Source organism: Mangifera indica, chromosome 12 (genome assembly GCF_011075055.1).
Source record: "Mangifera indica cultivar Alphonso chromosome 12, CATAS_Mindica_2.1, whole genome shotgun sequence".
In the NCBI taxonomy this organism is placed as follows: Eukaryota; Viridiplantae; Streptophyta; class Magnoliopsida; order Sapindales; family Anacardiaceae; genus Mangifera; species Mangifera indica.
Window position 1 is genome coordinate 7832777 of NC_058148.1, and position 20439 is coordinate 7853215.

The window sequence follows — 20439 nt, forward strand, 5'->3', positions numbered from 1 at the left end:
TTTCAACTATTTCAGGCTTGCATTGATATGAGAACTTTTACTATTTTCTGTAAAGGTTGGTTCGGAGGGTGTATCGGCACCTGAAACAGAAATAGAGTGCTCTTCCTTATCCTCTTCTACCAGGTTTATAATTATCACAATCTTCTCTGTAACTCTTCTGGCACAAGTTTCTACAGAAAATAGTAATAGAGATTTACATCCCTGGGATTTAAAATGGAGACACTATGTTAAAATCTCAAATGCAAGGTATAAGACTTCGATCTCACATTGAAATGTATAAACACTATCCTCTTGGATTCTTCCATCTCAATAGTTAGCCTTTAAGATGTAGTTTTTTTAAAGTTCATATCATTTGGTATTAAAGCTATCACCATGTCTCCTAATTGCAATCGTGCAACATGAATGCTGACGTGCCAAGGCTATAGATTGTCTTGGTATGTTAAGATCCCAAATGCAAAGTATAAGACTTAGAACCCACATTAAAAAATATGAACAATAATGTGAGATTTATATGGTTTTGACTATTTCATCTCAATAGTTAACTTTTGAGGTATGATTCTTTCAAAATTCGTATCACATTACATGGGCCAGAGTGAAATTGAAGCCACCTCAGACAAGAAAAATCAACGCAAACATCGTGAAATATGAAATATTAGTACTTTCTTACTTTCCATTGAATCTTCGACTTGTTTCAGTTCTACCATCTGTTCTACCGTCTGTATAGCTTCTGTAATGATAATTTAATATTGTTATTAGATGAGAGCCCCTAGTCATGAGAGTTCGGAGTTAGGCTCCTAAGTAATTTGCACCTCTAATAAACCAGGCACCACTTCATTCATGAACATTCATAATCCTAGTAAAATTACAAATGATAAGCGTGCAGCCTTTATGAAAAGAGTAATATTATACGTACCCACTTTGATATGATCCAAGGACATTAGAAAAATTCCCCCCAACCCTACTGAGGTTGTATAGTAGTTTCAAAAACATAAGAAGGCTTGTATGTTTTACATTGGCAGTTAAATTTTAGGAAAAAAAAATTGAATAGCACATTAGTAACTGCAAATCTTCTTCCATTCCTCCTACAAATTGACAACATATAAAACTCAACAGAGGGTCTTTCGCTTATTTTTTAATTTATTATCATTTCCAGAACTTAAGAATCAGATGGAAACCCATCCAAAAGCTTGAACAATTAACCAACAAAATGCATCTGATTTAGAGACACCTAGCTAGTAGATGAACTCAAACATGCATACACAAGCAGGGGTTGATGAAATGTCCTGTCCTTATCATGGCATCTTTTACAGAAACAGCAAAAATGATGTATTGAAAAATTTAGCATGAATTACTTGTACTTGCACATCCTCCTCCTCACATCACTTTACCATGCAAAACAATATACCACACCAAAAATCAGCTTGAACGTGATCCAATAGGTAAAAAAGGATCACCACATCCAATAACTGCACTATAATAACATTTTGTTCGGTAATTTCAACAAGCTTTAAGATTGAAGTAATAGATGAATAATCCATATTTAACTGACCCAAATGCGTTATATTACATGTCATATCATGATTCGAGGCTCTTAAATTTTATCCCATACCTAATTAAACACAAAGACTAACCCATGCTAGCAAAGTTAGTACATTAAAATATCAAAGCAAAGTCACATAAAAGTACAATAAGCATAATGCACAAAACAAGATATAGTATGTCATTAAGTTTTTGAAAATAATATTTAAAAAGTTTGTGCTTTGAACTAACATAAACACTACCAGTGAACTACTTAAATGAGCCAAAGCAAAAGAAGAGGACAAATAAAACCCCTTTAACTGACATTAACAAGAAAATCTTCAAATTGAAAAATCAGTAAGCAGCAGCTACACTGCGGTGCAAATAAGTTAAAGACATTACCACTGTTAAAACAGATATTGTAATAATCAAATTCTAGATCATAAGTTTCCAATTGCAGTGAGTAAAGATAATTTAACTACTAAAGATCATGATAGGGCCAAAAAAGTAGGAGTGAGCTCTATATGGAAGTGTCTCACAGATCTACATATACTTCAATGAGTAAAAACAGTGTCATTGCGTCTAGGAGGTCTATCTGGAATTGTTCCTGGCTTGAATTTCGAAGCCTCATGTTTTGCCAATTCGGGAGGGACTGGACTGTTACTCTGGATAAGCATCTGCTTGAGATCATAAAAGACATCAGTATCATGAAGAGTCAAGAAAGTGGTAGCCACACCAGTCTTTCCAGCACGGCCTGTTCGTCCAATACGATGAGTGTACATTTCAATATTCCCGGGCATGTCATAATTGATAACATGAGCCACATCAGGTATATCAATCCCACGCCCCGCAACATCGGTCGCAACAAGGACATTGTATCTCTTGGTCCTAAAACCCTCCAGGCTAATTTCTCTCTGCTCCTGGGACTTCCCACCATGCAAAGTAGTCACACGATAGCCCGCCTTATCTAGATTCTTGGCAACCGTATCCGCATTCTTTTTGGTGTTAACAAACACAATTGCTGTCTTATCTGCAAGATCATCAAGCAGTCTCTGCAACCTGGGAAATTTCTCTGATCCTTTCATCATCATCACATGCTGAGATATCAAATCGGTAGTCTTTCCAGCAGTGCCGATGGTAACCACCACAGGATTCCTCAAGTATTTCCTTGCAAGACGCTCTACAGCAGGAGGCATAGTAGCACTAAACATATAAGTAGTTCTATATATCTTTTTCTCATCAAGTTCCTCATCTTCATTCTCTGGTTTCAAATTACTAGAAGGCATTGCATCCAACACACCCACAACCTGGGGCTCAAAACCCATATCAATCATCCTATCAGCCTCATCAAGAACCACATAGTTACACTGATTCAAAACCGCATATCTCCTCTCCAAACAATCAATCAAACGACCTGGCGTGGCAATCACAACCTCACAACCTTGCCTAATCCTAAACCCTTGTTCCTCAATAGACTGCCCACCAACAATCGAAACCACCTTAATCCCCAAATAATGTGCAAACTTCACTGTCTCATCCTCAATCTGTTGCGCAAGCTCACGAGTAGGAGCCATCACAACAGCATAAGGCCCCTCTGCCTCATTCTCCTCACTCATAGGCGGTAATCTAGATATGTATGTCAACATAGGCAATACAAAAGCAGCAGTCTTACCAGAACCAGTCTCGGCAATGCCAATAACATCCCTTTGCTGCAAACCAAGCGGAATGGCCGCCATTTGAATCGGGGAAGGCGACTTATACCCAGCTCTCTCCACAGCTTTTAATAACTCAGGGCTCAATTTACTCTCCACCCAATTCCTCATTGGCCTCGGAATCTTTGACCCTTTATATGAAATATTAAAATCTTCCCTAAAAATTCTCCAATCTCTCTCAGTCATTTCCTCAAGCATCTTCTCTGACCAATGTCGATCAACTCTCATATCAAAAGTATCATATAAATCAGCAGCTTCTTCCTTGAGCCTCTGAGCCGCCGCCTCCTCTGGCCTCTCCTCAACCCCCTCCTTCTTCCTAATCTCTTCTCTCATTTCCTTCTCGTTCTTCGCTGCCAACTTCTTCTGCTCTCTCCGATCCATCCCCGCTCGAAACCCTCTCCCAAACAAAAGCTGAGCTTCGTGAGGGTTTTGATACAAAATATTCATATCCCGTGAAGTATCTTCAGTGTTTTCCCAATCAAACGAAAACCTAAACTTCTCACTCGGCTTTATAACTCTCTTTTTAGGCTTCTTCGATCCCAAATACTGCTGCTTAATCGCCTCCAATTCCTTCTCCCTTTCACGCTCATTTGTCTTCTCCATTCTGGCCCGCTCCCTCGCTTTCGCCTCTTCTTCACGCTCCCTCTCTCGCCGATGGCGGTCACGGTCACGGTCACGGTCGCGGTCGCGAGAATCGCGGGAATCGGAGGTGGGTCTGGTGGAGTTTTGTGCCTGGGCAAGGAGCTGCTCTTGGCGACGTTTTTGTTGGGCGATTTCTTCTTGACGGCGTTTGAGAGCGAGTTCTTCGCGCTGGGCTTTGGTTAAGAAAACGGGTTTGGCAGTAGTTGCCGCGGCGGTGGCGGCGGTAGTGGTGGAGGAGTCGTCAAGGGGGCGTTTCATGGCGGAGAGTATAGAGGGATCGCTTGGTGAATTGCAGGAGGGGAAAATCCGAAAGGGCAGAAGGGGATTTGAAGATTTCGGGCTCTTCGCGAAATTAGTGGTACTGTGTCCCAACCTAGTAAATATAAACATAAGTATTTTTTATTTTCAAAATAAATTGAATTTAAGAAATATATATATATATATATATATATATATATATATATATTTTGTTTTCAATATAATACAGTTTAATAAATAAAAATATATATTTAATAATATATTACAAGGTTAATTTTTTGGGGAAATTATATTATATTGCAGAGAAATTAATTAAAATTAGGTTTATAGGTATTTAGTTAGTCATAACTCCGGCATTAAATTAAATTCAAGTGCAGAAATTATTAACTCATTTGAAATCATATCCAAATTTTCATATGCACAGACAAAATTGATAGGCAGGCATGCATGATGCTTATCAAGCATAAATAGATATTTTCTAAATCACTTCTAGTAAGGAGATAAACTAATATTTTTGAAAGCCGTGCTTAGGATAATTTATTGATACGGAGGAGGAGCATAGGTTTTGTGTTGTGTTGTGATCCTTCACATGGTGCTACTTATGGGAAATTGAATTCCTTGGAAAATTGAACAAAGGCTCCGATTGAAGGCATAGGAGATTATCGCCTAGTCTTGCTAGCTATCATTTAAACCTATTAACAAACTCTTTATATACCTTTGGTTTCGAGGAACCTTATTTTTGTTGTTTCAAAACTAGATATTTGTAGGTTTAATGTTAAGTTTGGATATGACTGTTTTAGTTTATATAAGAGTATCGACATTTGTGTTTTAAAAGCACAATTTTTCAATGGTTGTACACATACAAGTTAAAACAAGTGTTCCGAAAGTGAAATATTCAAACGTTCCATTCAAAACACTATGAAGATTATTTGGGAAGACTCTTTGGTGTTGAAACTTCATTGTGAGGTAATGTTTCTTCACATATTCCTATTAGAACTCATTATAATAAAGATCTTAGGTTACCAGATAGTGGATAAGAACCATGCATACATTGTTTGTTTTTGTTCACTCTCAAATTCAACCTTTTCAGTGTGCATAATACATTATGTCAAATATACCTTAACAAAACAGTCTCGTAAAAAATGTAATTGAACATTAATAGATATGGTTAGGAGTTTGATGAGTTAACTCTATATTGCCTAAATCTTTGTGGATGAATGCACTCGAGACCATAATATACTTACTGAATAGGGTTCTTAATAAAACAATCTTTAAAACTCTTTTTTAGTTATGAACTGTGAAAAAACATAACTTTAAGCAATTACATATTTAGGTTTGTCTAGTGAAAGCAAAAATTTATAATTCATATGAAAAAAAAACAAAATTAGATTATTGAACGATTAGTTGCTATTTAATTGTTTATCTAGAGAACCAAAAGAGTATATGTTTTACCATTCAAACCATAGTCTAAGATTTGTGGAAAGTGGAAATGCACAATTTCTTGAAAATGGTGAGATTAGTGGGAATGAAAAACAAGTTGTGGAAATAAATGATGAAAAAACATGTTAACAATATTGGGCAATATCTAAATATTCCTATAAATGATCCTTCATCCATAATTTTTCCAAATATTATTCTAGTAGTTGAAAAACATTTTAACTACATTGGACCATATCTAAATGAAGACATGCCCCTTGAAAGAGTTGACACTCAAGGACATGACATTAAAGAACCACAAGAAGTATCATTATGAAAATCTCAAAGACAAAGGAGATTGGTTGTTTCAAATGATTATATGGTTTCTTTGTAAGTGTAAGATTTTGATATTGGAATTAATAAAGATCCAATTTCATTTTCACAAACTATAAAGAGAAAGATAAATGGATTGATGTCATAAAAGAATAACTAAAATCATTAAACAAAACAAAGCTGAGATCTTGTTGAGTTGTAAAAGATTTTATACAACTTAGGTGTAAATAAGATTTTAAGACCAAACCCAACTTCTTAGTTCAATATGTTGATGAAATTTTGATTACTTCTAATGACTTGGGAATATTGCATGAAATGGAAGGTTTTCTCTCAAATAAGTTTGAAATGAAAGATATGAGGGGTTCTCTTATGTGATATGAATTAAAATACATCATGATATATCATAAGGGTTGTTGGGATTGTCTCAGAAAAACTATGAGTAATACTATGCATACTCATTTAGGTACATAAATATATACATACTTATATGTGTAATCAGATGATTATATATTATTTTATCTTTAATTCAAAATTATTTAATTATATAGTGATACATATAAGTGTATACACATTTATATATGTAAAATAGGTACACATAGATTTATTGAAAAACTATATTGAAAAAATTCTAGAAATATTCAATATAGAAAAATATTATGTTCAGTAAATTCCAATTTAGAAAAGAGGCAAATTTAGTCTCGAGCAATGCCTAAAGAATGATGTAGAATAAAAACAAATGAAATTCATTTTATATGCTTATACTCAGAGGTGGACCGAAAGGGGGTCAATGAGGGTTACCTGACTCTTTTGTATTTGAAAATTTTGAATTACTCTCTTTATATAAAAAAAAAGTATTTTAATACTTATTTAGTCTAAAAAAATTATTAGTTTAATATATTTATAATATCAAAATTATCTCTAAAATTTTACACAAACCATTTTTTAGATTTTATCATTTTTTAACTGAGTCTTTATATTTTGGCTTTTATACAATTTTAACTCTTATGTATTGTAATTCTTGGTCTGCCACTACTTATGTTATAAGCGGCTTAATGTATGAGCAAACCTATACAAGATTGGATATTAATTTTGTGTGAATATTAGGATTTTGGTCGACATGCTAGGTGGGTATCAAAGTAATCCTAGAATAAAGTATTGAAAAGCTACAAAAAAAAGTACTGGGATACCTAGAAAGAATGAAGGTTGCTTTAGAAGATTTGATTCATTATAATTGATTGGACACTTGTATTTATATTTTGTCATTTGTCTTGACACCAGAAAATCCAATTTTGGTTACAATGTTCCTATTAGACGAAGAAGAAATATCATGGAAAATTGCAAATCTGCTTGTCATTATTTCATCCATTACGACAGTAGAGTTTATGGCATGTTTGAGCTATTATTCATGCCCCACTATAAGCTACGGTATATGGAAGGAATATACAATCGCCTCCAGCAAAACCGATGCACTAAAACAAGCTAAAGTAATAATCAAAGATACCAAAAACAGCAATGGCTAGAATCCAATAGCAAAGAGGCAAGAACTTTTCCAAAAGCACACGAAGGTACCATGTAGCAGATGAGTTAATCAAAGCCTCAGTGAAGAAAGTTATAACATCGGAAAGAACATGCAATTACAACTTTAAACCTGCCAATTTATCAACAAAGATTTTCCTGCTAATCAAACAGAAAGTATCTTTCGCTTGTACCGCACCATCACCTTCCCTTTCACACCAACCACCATTGCATTCCAGTCGATCTCAGGGAATGGTGATATCAGCTCCAATTCAAAGTTCCTCAATAGATGGCTCCATATGGCTTTTATCTGCAAGTATGCAAAGGGTTCACCAAGGCACCCATGTCGACCACCACCAAAGGAAATGTAAGAGAATGCCCCAGCCACTTTGTCTTCTTCTCTTCCAGGAGAAAACCTGTCAGGATCGTAAGTGTCTGGGTTCTTGTAGATGTGAGGAAGTCGGTTTGCAAATGCTGGTGATGTAGCAACAATGTGTCCCTTTGGTATGTCGTATTCTTTCCCCTCTCGGGTTGTCACGCTAAAGTCACTGTGTGAACTGCGAAGAAGCATGATTAGTGGGGGGTGGAGTCTCAGGGCTTCCTTAATGCATCGGTATAGAGTGTCCATCTCAGTTAAGATATCGTGATCGATATTTTTTCCATGCTTTTCCATCAGGTTTTCCTGTTCCTCCACCACAGCAGATAGAAACTGCTTGTTTTTTAGGAGATAAGCCCCTGTCCACGTTGAGGTGATTGAGCTGGTGTGTTGTCCAGCAAAAAGTGCAGCAATGAGTAAGCCAGTGATCTCAGAATCAGTTGTTGGGCGGCCATCTTTGTACTTAGATTCAATAAAGCACTGCAACATGTCATTCTCTGACTTTCCAGAAGATTTACGGGAAGAAATGATGTTGGCAAAAATTTCTGCAAGCTTCTTACGAGCCTGGTCACGGCGGCGGTGAGCTGGGATTGGCAGGTATGGGAAAAGAACACTAATAGGGAGCATTCCGTTGTCAAGGTCATGGAACAAGACAGACACATCATCAAAAAGCTTATCACGAACTTCTTGACCAAGGAGACATCTACTGGCTGTCAAGATGATCAGATGTTCCAGCTCATACTTTAGGTCCACCTCACCACTGTCTCCCCATTTGGAGAAGTAATCCTGCCAAATCCCATTATGAAGAGACAAAAGTTAGAACAAAGTGTTGGTACCCTCGATACATATAATAACTTAGGGGAAAAAAACTTTAAAGTCACTGCAAAGCTGATTACAGCAGTAATCTGCACTGCACAAAACAAAAACTAGCCTTATCTGTACCCTAAACAGGTTCCTTAATAGTAATCAAGAACAAATATGAAAGCTACTGATTGTTGAATTTATGCTCAGCATAGCTAAAAAAAGGGACACATCATTCATATAGGCACAACACTGCTTTGTGTATGAATTCAGGCATATAAGAGTTACATTAAATAAGAAGGAATCAACATCTGAAACAGCCAATAGTCACTTTCTATGAATGTGGAAAATGGCATGCACTGTTTATGACTCAAAATGCAAACTGATTCAGCCAAATCAAGTCCATGCAATTAATGATCTAACTATCTATTAAATTAGCATTTTCCTATTAACAAAAATTACGTCTTGCATAAATATTTTCATCACAATTGACAAGAAATCATCAAAACCATGTGGCAAACAGCTTGCTTCCAAGATAAACTCATCAGCCTCTTTCATTGTTTTGGTTAACATTACCACTTCCTCCCCACAGGTAGGTGAGGCTTACACCAAAAATTTTACACTAAAGAGTCAACTCAATGTCAAACAAAACTAACAATAGTGAGAAGTCTTGGAGATACAACTAACCTAACAACATAAAGAAAACCCTTCAGGGCCTCCCTAAACACGCACAAGTCAACCAAAAACAAACACAAAAACACATTAAACACAATCAATATACACAACATTTTAGTATAAAATCATCTTTTGAATAAATATTTTCATCACAATTTTGAAGAGATCATCAAACGCAAATAGCAAGCAATTCACTCCGGGGATAATATCATCAACCTAATTCATAGTTTAACTAACATCAGCCACATTTTCCCATTAAATCCTATATTACTTGGTCAACAAAAACTGCAAGTAACAATCAAATATCTTAAAGCTACAACCAAACAACATAATAATACCATCTATGGTCTTCGTATACACATATAATTCAATCAGAAACATCTCTGGTTGACGCAAACCAAAACATCACAACCTATACAACAGCATAAAAATCCTTCAAGGAAAAAACATCAGTAAGAACACAATAAACATGATCCCAAACAGAATCCCATCAATACTGAACAACTTGTACCCAATATGACAGTCACAAATCCTCAAGCAAAAGCCAACTAGAAAACATCTGAACCCTTCAAAACAAAAACCATCCAGAAACATGTCAATAAAACACAACACCCCATCTAAAATCAACAACTTATACACCTGATAATCACAAATTTTCAAGTTGCTATAAATTTAACAACAAAATAACCATTCAAAAGACAAACTAACAAGAAACACATCAATAAAAAAACAACCTTATCAAAAGTCAACAATTTCTAACTCATATAATAGTTGCAAATCCTCAACTAAAAACTTACTTAACAACAATAAAACCCTTCAAAACGCAACACAACCAAAAGCATATCAACAAAAACACAACACCCAATCAAAAATCAACAATCTATACCCCATAATAATCACAAGTATTCAAGTTGCACATAGCTTAACAACACCAAAAAGAGAATCAAAAGGCAAACTATCAAGAAACACATCAATTAAATCACAATCCAGTCAAAAAGTAAAAAATTCAACCTCATATGATAGTCACAAATCTTAAATTAGCAACTTACTTAACAACGTTAAAACCATTCAAAACACACAAACCAACCAAAACATTTCAACGAAAACACAACATTATCAAAAGAGAACAATCTATACCTCAGCCTCTGTAACCATCTGATCAACATAACCCTTCAACTTGTTCACTCTCAAAGCCTCAGTAAAGAACCTGAACTGCTCCTGCCTTATAGAATAATCCACATCGAATACAACTCCAGGGCCAAAAGTTGGCACATTAAACTGATAAACTTCCTGCTGACTCAAGTCAGACTCCGAGGCCTTAAAGAAGTGAGCGGACACTTCTGGGCCAATAAAAAAAGTAATTTTTCTATTAACCAAATTCACAGTAAACACACTCCCGAGTTTAGGATACTCTTCACGGAGCATCACAATTGGTCCTTTCAAGAACCGCACCAGCCCACCAATCAAAGGCCATGACTTTATCACTGGGGGCAAACGTTTGGAGGATCTGGGCATTATAAGCATAGAAATGAGCTTGGCCACAACAATGGTGGCTACAACGAGCAACCCCACGTTGTAAAACTTGTTGGTTTCATCCATGGCGTAAAAGTGAGGGAAAAAAAGGTGAAATATTGGGGTAATGAATTTGGGGGTGTAAATGCAGAGTTGTAGATCTGGAAAAAGATAGTAATTTTGAGTATCCGATTAGAGATTGAGAAGGGATTAGTGAGAGAGAGAGTCAAGCAGGACTGCCATAGCTGGCTGGTGAGTGGTGAGTCGTGGGAGTCTCTTTTAAAGGCTGTTATTATGGTATGGTTACTGTTGACGAATCGCGGATCAGATTTATAGAGTGAAATTATGATGACTTGAAACAGTGTGCCGGATTTTATTTTAAATTTTAAAGTTTTATTCTTTATTATAAAAGCAAAAAAACTTATTCCCATCCAAGGTTTAGTCTAAATACATTAACATCTATTAACTTTAGAAAACTCAAATATCTATCTTTTTATCAAAATTCTCTATTAAAGTTAAAAGTAAAACGTCATTTAAAAAATATATAAAGAAATTAAAATTTTATCTTATTTCCACCCCTAGTTTAAAAACTTAACAATTCTCTCCAACTTCAATTTGTCTAATTTTAAAAAGTTATATTTCTCTTATATAGTTTTTTTTTATTTTTTATTTTCCTAGTCACTGTCTCCGGCCACCATCGACACTCTCTTTCAATCTTGAATTGTTCGTCTCTTGTCATCGTTGTTTGGTTGTTTGATTTCTTTGACGAGAGTAAACCAAATCATTTGGTTCCATCTTCCTTTGTCCATGCAAAATCGTTTAGCGTTGTTTGAAATTGTTGCATCTTGAACAAAATTGATGCTCTTTATTCTTGGATTTTGAACGAAACCAAACTGCAAATTTCAAACAAAATCACTCGACAAAGAATGAAACCAAACCGAACATGAGAGAGCAAAGCCAGACGATCGAATTTCAAACAACAGATGAATTGGGAATAAAAGAGAGCATCAACGAGAGGGAGAGAGGTTGGGCTGAAGATGATAGTCAAAGACAATGGTTGAAAAAGTAAGAAACAAAAATAAACCCTTGAGGGGGGGGGGGGATGAAACTTTTCAAAATTAGAAAAATCAGAGAATTTTAACAAAAAAATGAATATTTAAATTTTCGAAAGTTAACGAGTGTGAGTTTAGGTTTATACCACACCTTGGGTGGGAATAAGTCTTTTGCCCTATGATAAATCATAAAAATAGTCAGGGACATTCTAGTCATTCACATCATGTTGACAAGGGCATTACGGTCATTTCACATGCAATATATTTTGAAAACCATGAATAACGAGGTGATGTTGGGGCCCTGCTTCTTTTGTTGAAAATGAAAGGTTTAGTCATTATGTTGCCTACTTTTACATGAAATTCAATAATTGTTTTTTTCTTGGAAGCTTCATCAAATGTATTTTTGCAAATAATTTAGACTAATAAATTTGAAATGATTTTTTTAAATTTTAGATTTAATATATAATAAATCCTTTAAATTTCTCATTTTGAAAATGTAGTACAAAATAATTGAATATTACTTCATAATTTTTTTTGGTTTTTGCAACTTATTACTTGTCTGATATAAAAAACAAGAAATTTCTCAAGAAAATATTTTAAAATATGTTCTTCGGATGCAATTCATGCTAGTCAAATCTCGTATCATATCGTGTATTAAAAACCTAATTTTCTGATCATGTATTAAGTATCGTATTGTATTGTATGATATAATTTTTTAAAATATAAAATAATAAAATAATAATAAATTCTAATTGACATATTATTAGAAAATATTATAAACACTCTTGAAAATTTAAGATTTCTCACATACATCATATTATATCATTATTTTCTTTAAAAAGTATATCGATCTATATCAATAGTATCGTATCATATATTCATTATATCATATTAATTCGATATATTTCATAATATATATTATTGTTATCTATATCATATCATATCGTAAAATATGTATTATATATCATAAGATATAAATAACTATGTTGTATTTTTGTGCAAAAATATGAATAAAAATAAAATATTGCAATACAGCTCATAATCTTGTTTTAATAATTTTAATAAAAATAAAATTAGACTCTCAAATTTTATAGTAAGAAAAAGAATTGAATATTTTAAAATTATCAATATATCTATAATGATAATGACTTTTTTATCCTCGATATCTGATTTATAAAAAGAGCAATACTATGTGTATCCACTTTGGGTACACAAATGTATATATACTCATATGTGTCATCATATTATTGGTTATTGTTTTATTCTTAATTCAAAATCATCTAATCACATGATAACACATATAAATATGTATACATTTGTGTACCTAAAGTGGATACATATAGTTTTATTGTTATAGAAATTATAGAGCAATCTTTTAGTATTTAACTTATCTACATATTATTATTGGCTAAGTCAGTCATCATATTTCATCAAAATTCAAGATATGATATGAATTTAAAAATTAAAGGATGAACACAAGTATTACTTTGTAATTTGAATAGATTAAAGGCAATACCTAAAAATTAGGGACTTCCATGTAATTATCCTAATGTCATAATTAATTAATATTAAAATAAAAAAACCTCACGTGACAAAGATTATGTCATGAAACTGCCTAACCGGGCCAGCCGGATTTAGGAGAACAAACAATGGGTGTAGAGTGTGGACATGGCTGTTTTGTCTTTTAATTGGTGGATGCCACCATGTGGCTACTTGACAAAACTCCCCTTGAAATTTACAGCTAATGCCAACAGGAAATCGTGGACCGCCATCACTGGTTTCTTCACTCCCTTGTCACTAGTGTAAGATGGTTTTAGAAACTCCGATCGACTTTTTCCCGCCCCAACTTTGATGAAATTATTGTTCACCCTTTTAAGTTTTAACATACAATCTTACCACCCATCCATCAAAGTTATATGTTAGTTTTAATAGTTAAATGACATTTTTGTTAGGCCAAAGGACTTATTTCCACCTAAAGATTACTTTTTTTCCAAGTTTTCATTTTTTAACTTTAAAAAACTCTTTTATCTATCAATAAACTGTTAAGTTTGTTAGTTTTAAAGGCGAAATAATCATCTTTCCAGACGAAACACTGTGGAGACGTTGCACCATTATTCGGAGGTTTAGAATGCATTGGGAAGGAGAGACCTTTGGAGGAGATAATATGTCTGGAGGGAGAGACTGCTAGAGGAGCGACTAAAAATTGAAAAGTAAATCCTAAGGGGGAAATGTTGTTTTTTAAATTTTAGTGTAGAAAAAAATTATTATTTTTTAAGGTTTAAAATGATAAAAAATTTTAAAATTAATAGATTTAAATAATTTTAATATCTTATAAGTAGGGTAAAAAGATTTTTGAAAATGAAAAGGTAAAAACTTATAAAAGAAGTGATATTTGGGTGGGAACAAATCCTTTGCCCTTTTTGTTTATTTGTATGCTACATATTAAAGTGAATATCACTTATACCTCTAATGGTACATATAAATTACATTTCCACATTAACTAATTTATATATTTTTTTAATCTCTCCATCTTCCTTGTTTTTTCTTTCTTCTCATTTCTAATTTCTTGAAATTGTCTAGATTGTTAAGGAGAAGAGGAGGCAACTGTGCCTTTGGGCGTGGTAACATCCAAAGAGATGGAAAGATAGTGGCAACAACACAAACAATTGGGACAACTAAAACATTAATGGAGAAGGAGAAGGCAAGGAATGAAGAGACCGAAGTTGATGAGTGGGAGAGTTTAGTAAATTGAGGAAACGAATAGGTTAAATAGAAAAAGATGGAGAAGAAGAAGTAGTGAGAAGGAAAGTCATATCTAGGACTTGTTCCATGGGATAAGAAGAAAAAAATATCTATATAGATCTAGGTGAAAAAAAAAAAAGGAAAAGGAGAAAGAGTGACAAATTTGGGTGAGGAAAAGTAAATTTGAGTAAGATCAGAAAGATCCATATTAAGAGTGACAGTGATGCAAAGATAGCGATGACAAGAAAGTAACGATTATCAAAAGAGAAAAATATGATTCTAATTCTATCAACGATTTTTTATAATTTAAGGTAGATGAAAAGTTTATAAAATTTTAAGTGGTAAAATGTCGTTTAACTTCAATGAAGACACTAGACATATTTGTCTTTTCAACAACTTTACAAAATCAATTAACAAATTCAACAAAGGGTGAAAAAATGAACTTTTTGAACTCCGGTGGGTTATTTGTATTTCATCAAAGTATGGGTGAGAAATAGTTATCCGGCCTCTTAGAAATAATGGATCAATAGCACGAATATCAAATTCTGTTAAATTATTGATTTGTTTTAGCGAGGAATATTAATATGAAAAATATGAGTCAGTTTCAATAAATTTAGTGCCCGTTTAGCATTGTCTTTTTTTTTTTTTTTAAATATGATTAATATTTTTTGAATTATTTGATTATTTAAAATTTTGACCTAGAAGATAAAATATCAGGTATGTTGAACATTTTAACAAAAATAATCAAAGTCTTAGATTATTTATCAAATAATTATGATTATTTATATTCTAATAATCGTAAATTATACCAATCATACAAAAATTGATTACCACATAATCATTCATTTTTATATTTATAATTCATAATCGTAATTAAATAATCATAAGTTTTATTAAATATTTAATTTGACAATCTAAAAAAATTAATATAAAATAAGTGTTTATACCGTTATAGGTTGAATAAAAATTTGCAGTTGAATAAATACGGGAGGTTAATAATTATAGAATAAAAAAATTAATTAAATATACAAGTGAAGTTGATAACAAAAAATCAAATTAAAATAATTCAATGGAAGAGAGAGTCCGGTTGTTAGAGTTTACGTAAATGGTTAACTTAAATTCGAATTTAAATTTATTTAAACTGACAAGAGGTATAATTAAAAATTATCAATAAAATAAATAGTATTATTAATAAAATAATTAATATTATTAATTAAATAAATAGTTTCAATAAAGTGAGATTCCAACCGACTACCAAACATATCTGCTAGATAAAAACATATCTCAATGTTAATTTGGCAAACTTTTCTTTCGATATAATCAAATTATAATGACAAAATATTAAAAGTTAACTTTTTCACCCCTACATAACTCATACTAAACTGAAATATTGGTATTTAAAGTGATTTCCTACCATTCGAAATACTCTTATAAGAAAGACTCGTATCATATGTATCAGTTGGCTTCAAATTGAGTTAGTTTGGATTGAAAAATTGACTTAATTCTAATTTGTTTAGCTCAAATTCAAATCAAGAAATTCAACTCATTTTTTAAATCAAACCATACTTAAACTAGAAATAATATGACTCGATCTAACTTACGAATTAGGTGGATAACTTAATTCGATTCAAACTTGACTCATGAGTAAATTCAAATTATATTAAGTCATTATTAAAATAACATTGTTTTGTTTATTATTAGATAAAATGATATAGTTGTGTAATGAATCATAAATTTAAACTATAAATCCGAATCATAAATTCAAATTGAATCATTTTTATTTGAACCAATCTCGAACTACCTTCAATTTTAACTTGAATACAAACTGAACTATTGTTTATTCTAACTAAATTAAAGCCAAAAGATATTTAGGCTCAGCTTAGTTGTATCCACCCTATTCATATTGAGAGAGTTTTCAGTAGAAAGACCTTTTGTTCACCCCATGAACGCATCAATTCTAACGCATGTGCGCATCACTTGCACTAACGCTGCGCACCGGGGTCAGAAAGGCTAGTATATCCATCCCACTAAAAAATTCCTTATCCTCATGTGGACCATATTCAAACTTAACATATTAAACTAGATAACAAACATATATTTTTTTTTTTTTTAAACAAGAAACCCTATCTGAACTGAACTGCCTCTTCGCGGTTGAACTATCTATATCAAGCAGATAAAATTTTAAGTCTAATGACCGATCTTACATTTACTGAGTCAGGTAAATCAAAGGTTTGATTTTGAAAAAAAGAAACATGCTTTCAAGGAACATTTTTCCATGTGCAAACAAGCACCTGATAAGAGTGTGCCATCTCAACGTCTATGACATGCGCTCACTTACCAAAGTGGTTGTTCATGCAACTAGGTAACATGTTTTCAAAGAATAATTCTTTTATACATTCAATACACATAAAACAACCTGATAATCTGAAAAGCAGAACAAGATGTGCCACTCAACGTGTGTATGGTATCAGGCGGGGTATACATGCATCAAATGCAGAGAATAATTGTTCCCTTTCAAGATAAAACTGTTCAGCTAAGAAATAATGAAGAATATGTAGGTCATTACCAGGTCCCTAGATCAGAAATCATCAAGAGCAGACATGCAGACCAAACTGAAAATTAATTTCTGTGCACACAACCGTGCTATCTTCATCTCAATTTTATTCCAGAGCATCGGATTATGGCGACATCTAAACTTCCAGAAACTGTTCAGAACTTTCAACAGACTACAACAGTTCGGTCCTAGGATCAGAACCTCTCTAGATCTGAACTTGACCTTCACTAGTAAGATCTAAAGACAAGTGAGCATCAACAAATTATGGGTTTAGGATTTTTTTTTAAAATATAAATTTGAAAAAAAAAGGGCTTAAAATCCTAAATTAAAGTTTGGCCTGAACTTTACAACACCTAACCAGTAAATTGTAAGAATCACCAAGGCTACGAATCTCCAGCACCAGAAGAAAGGCCAAAAAAAAAAAAAAAAGATATATTTAAGAGAAACACAGAAAGAATTGCTTTTTGAACAAAATTAGTAAAAAAATCTAACTTTATTGTAATAGTAATAAAAGAAATCATCCTGATTCAAAAAATAAAATTCAGCCCTTTTCATAATACGAAAATTAGTATAAAGTTCTTTCTTGGGTTTCTTGTTGCTGGAACATAGAGAAGATAATCAGAGAAGAGCAAATGTTAAAGCTGAAATGTTGGAGCACAGAAGTAATTCCTTTTAGATTGAGGGTGAAAAACGGGTTTATGTCGGTATTCAATGGAAAAAACTTAATAATAACAAACAAATTATAACCATATTATTTAGTGCCACTTCTTCTAAGATTGTATAAAGGTCCAGTAAAGCTTAAATCAAGAGAGATCCAGATCCTAAGTCATAATCGGGCCCCAAAACCAAAGCCTAAAAAAAGAGATGGTGTCATCAGGATGCAACATGCAGACCCAAATGAAATTTGATTTCTATGTACAGTACAATGTCATCTTCAATGTGTATATAACCCAAAGCAATTGCTCATTGCACACAGACTACTAAAAAAATCTGAGAGAGTATCAAGCTTTTATATTTTCTCTAATATAATGTGAATAATCAAAGAAATAACTTGAAATAATTTAATAATCAGATTGAACAAGAAAAAATTATGAACATCTAGCTTGAATGACAACAACATTTCACCAATACCATTACTTCAAATCGCAAGCTAAACCAAAATTAGAGTAACATAAAGTAATTCACTGTAAATAATACTGCATATCGGCATGAAGCAAAAAGTGAAAGAAGGGGAGTTAAATGGAACATGGAAAGGAAGCAACTTTAATCCTTAGCTTTTAATTTCTTCTTTGACTTCCCTTGATGAGAGTGCTCAGAGGTCCCAGAAAATGTCATTCCACTGTGATGCCCTACTGAGTCAAAACTAGAACGGTCCATGGGCCAATTGGATTGTCTTCTTTTTGGAGTCTTTGATGGCTCCCCAGCTTCAGACAAAGAACTTTTTTGTTTGCTACCGTGGGTGTAGGTTGAATGTGACTTTGTTGATTGTGAGTGTCTCCGCCAACTACTTTGTATAGGACTGGAAAAACGATGAGAAGAGTTTGGCATTGAATTTCCACTGGATGTAGAATATAATGGTCTCATATTTTTGGGATTGAGTTCTTCAAGTTCTTTAGGCTCCGGGTAATGGACAAGGGAAACTCGCCGTGAAATTTTTCCCACTACCAACAAAGTAATCCATGTCATAAGATAAAATAGTAAACACATACACGGCACATAAGTGGATTCACATGGTTCAGCCACCATTGTGAGGCTTTCATTGAAAGTTTGATCACATATGCAACATGTAAAAATTAAAATAACATATCAATGGCTTAAATGTTAAACCTCAGACCAAATACACCATTTAATGTAGATCTGAAAAGAGTAACAACAGTCTGGAGAAAGATTTAAACAAATTGTAAACACACATTTCAACAATAAAAAAAGAAAAGTGAAAATTGATAATGCAATCGGTCCAGTTTTGCTGGCACCTACAGCAGAAATGAGGGTCATCGAATTCTCAGTTTATAGACAAAAACAGAGGGTGAAAAAACCAAAACAAACCAATGTGCAACCAGATAGGTTTGATTTAAGCTTAAAGAGATTTGACTCCTATTTTCTAAAATTAAAATAAAATATATATTTTGCCTCCTTATTTGCTAGGTTGAATTAATCAAATGTACAAACACTATTGCATCAAACAAGGATCCGAACAAACTATTACCTAAAGGAGTACTTAAACATACATACGTAAATTAATTTCCACTAAAATTGTCTAAGACAAGTTAAAGATGCCTGCAGATATATTTATCTCAACATCAGACAGCTTTCTTCATTTTCAAAATAAATCTCTCAAAGACCTTTTTCTTGGTCGGATGGATGACAATGAATTTTACACCACAAAGGAATGTCAAAATTCATTTCAACTATGTTAAATGTTATGCCACAGAATAGGGTATAATTGAGACACAAGAAGATGATGATTGCTAACAAAATAGTTTATTAGAAACCAAGAATGACCACACAAGGAAGTAAAAATATGTATTAAGAACATAAAGAAAGAAAGCAAAATCATTTAAATACATACCAATTTTTGGCTCTGATGTGGAAGATAGAAAAACCGTTGCATCAGGCTCTTGAGAATCAAAACTGAGCACATCATACATTTTTCCTATCACAAAAATTAACACTTTTTCACAATATTGCAAAAGATGGAATCCATAGAAGCCCGTAAACTGCACATGGAACTCCAGCTACTTTAGATAACAGAATGGACACACACAATGAACCATTCAGATCAAAGTTTCAACATTAAAAGGTAAACAAGCTTTTTACTAATCAATACCAGATGAATCCTCAAAACTGCCCAACCGTCCATTGCCGTGCAGTTCAAGTGACAATTCTTTACCATGCAAATCAGGATTCTGAAAGTACACATAAAGGAATGTCACGACTTTCATGGCCAAAGAGAGCCTTAAGCAAAGAGAGAAAGAAACTTACTTGCTTATATGGCCATTGAATGAGCCAAAGTTCAGTGGAATCCGTCAATTCAATATCAAGTAGCGGCTCTCTAAATTCTTGCTCATATTCCGCCGAAGGTTTGTATTCTTCTTTATCACCACCATCCATCGCTTCACTCTAATTGAGCACAGTTGATTAGCCATATAAATCAAAATCAACAATACCCATTTGCAGAAACAAATATAAAAAACATACCCACCTGTTAAAAGTCAAATCTTTGGTCCGTTGGAATGGGAGAAGGCTTGCAACAGGCGGGTGGGTTGGGAGGAAGCGGCAGGAGGTGGTGGCTAAGGGGTTCAGGGTTTTCGAAGTTCTTTTTATTAAATTTAT

The 20439-nt window shown here is 33.3% G+C and overlaps 3 protein-coding genes and 1 non-coding gene across 7 annotated transcripts; all 4 read right to left on the minus strand.

Annotated features, from left to right (window-relative positions):
* Positions 1–1808: 1808 nt before the first annotated feature.
* Positions 1809–4242, minus strand: LOC123193196 (DEAD-box ATP-dependent RNA helicase 21-like). The gene has a single exon (XM_044606011.1). The coding sequence runs from the start codon at positions 4128–4130 to the stop codon at positions 2073–2075; it is 2058 nt and encodes a 685-aa protein (XP_044461946.1). The 5' UTR covers positions 4131–4242; the 3' UTR covers positions 1809–2072.
* Positions 4243–7377: 3135 nt separating this feature from the next.
* LOC123193486 (sterol 14-demethylase-like) lies at positions 7378–11082 on the minus strand. The gene is made up of 2 exons (XM_044606503.1): positions 10384–11082; positions 7378–8556 (listed from the first exon to the last, which is right to left on the minus strand). Exons 1-2 carry the CDS (start codon positions 10843–10845, stop codon positions 7561–7563), a joined length of 1458 nt encoding a protein of 485 aa, XP_044462438.1. The 5' UTR covers positions 10846–11082; the 3' UTR covers positions 7378–7560.
* Positions 11083–17102: 6020 nt separating this feature from the next.
* On the minus strand, positions 17103–17207 carry LOC123193779. The gene has a single exon (XR_006497141.1). It is a non-coding gene; the product is annotated as a small nucleolar RNA snoR100 (small nucleolar RNA).
* A 950-nt stretch (positions 17208–18157) lies between these two features.
* LOC123192467 (mediator-associated protein 2) lies at positions 18158–20439 on the minus strand. Of its 4 annotated transcripts, none has more exons than XM_044605028.1 (5): positions 20309–20439; positions 20089–20226; positions 19934–20012; positions 19676–19759; positions 18158–18767 (listed from the first exon to the last, which is right to left on the minus strand). In XM_044605028.1, the coding sequence occupies exons 2-5, from the start codon at positions 20215–20217 to the stop codon at positions 18370–18372; spliced, it is 690 nt and encodes a 229-aa protein (XP_044460963.1). In that variant the 5' UTR covers positions 20218–20226; positions 20309–20439; the 3' UTR covers positions 18158–18369. The 4 variants fall into 4 exon arrangements, with proteins under 4 accessions (XP_044460963.1, XP_044460966.1, XP_044460965.1 ...); XM_044605031.1 differs by having other exon boundaries at positions 20305–20415; XM_044605030.1 differs by having other exon boundaries at positions 20089–20219; positions 20305–20410.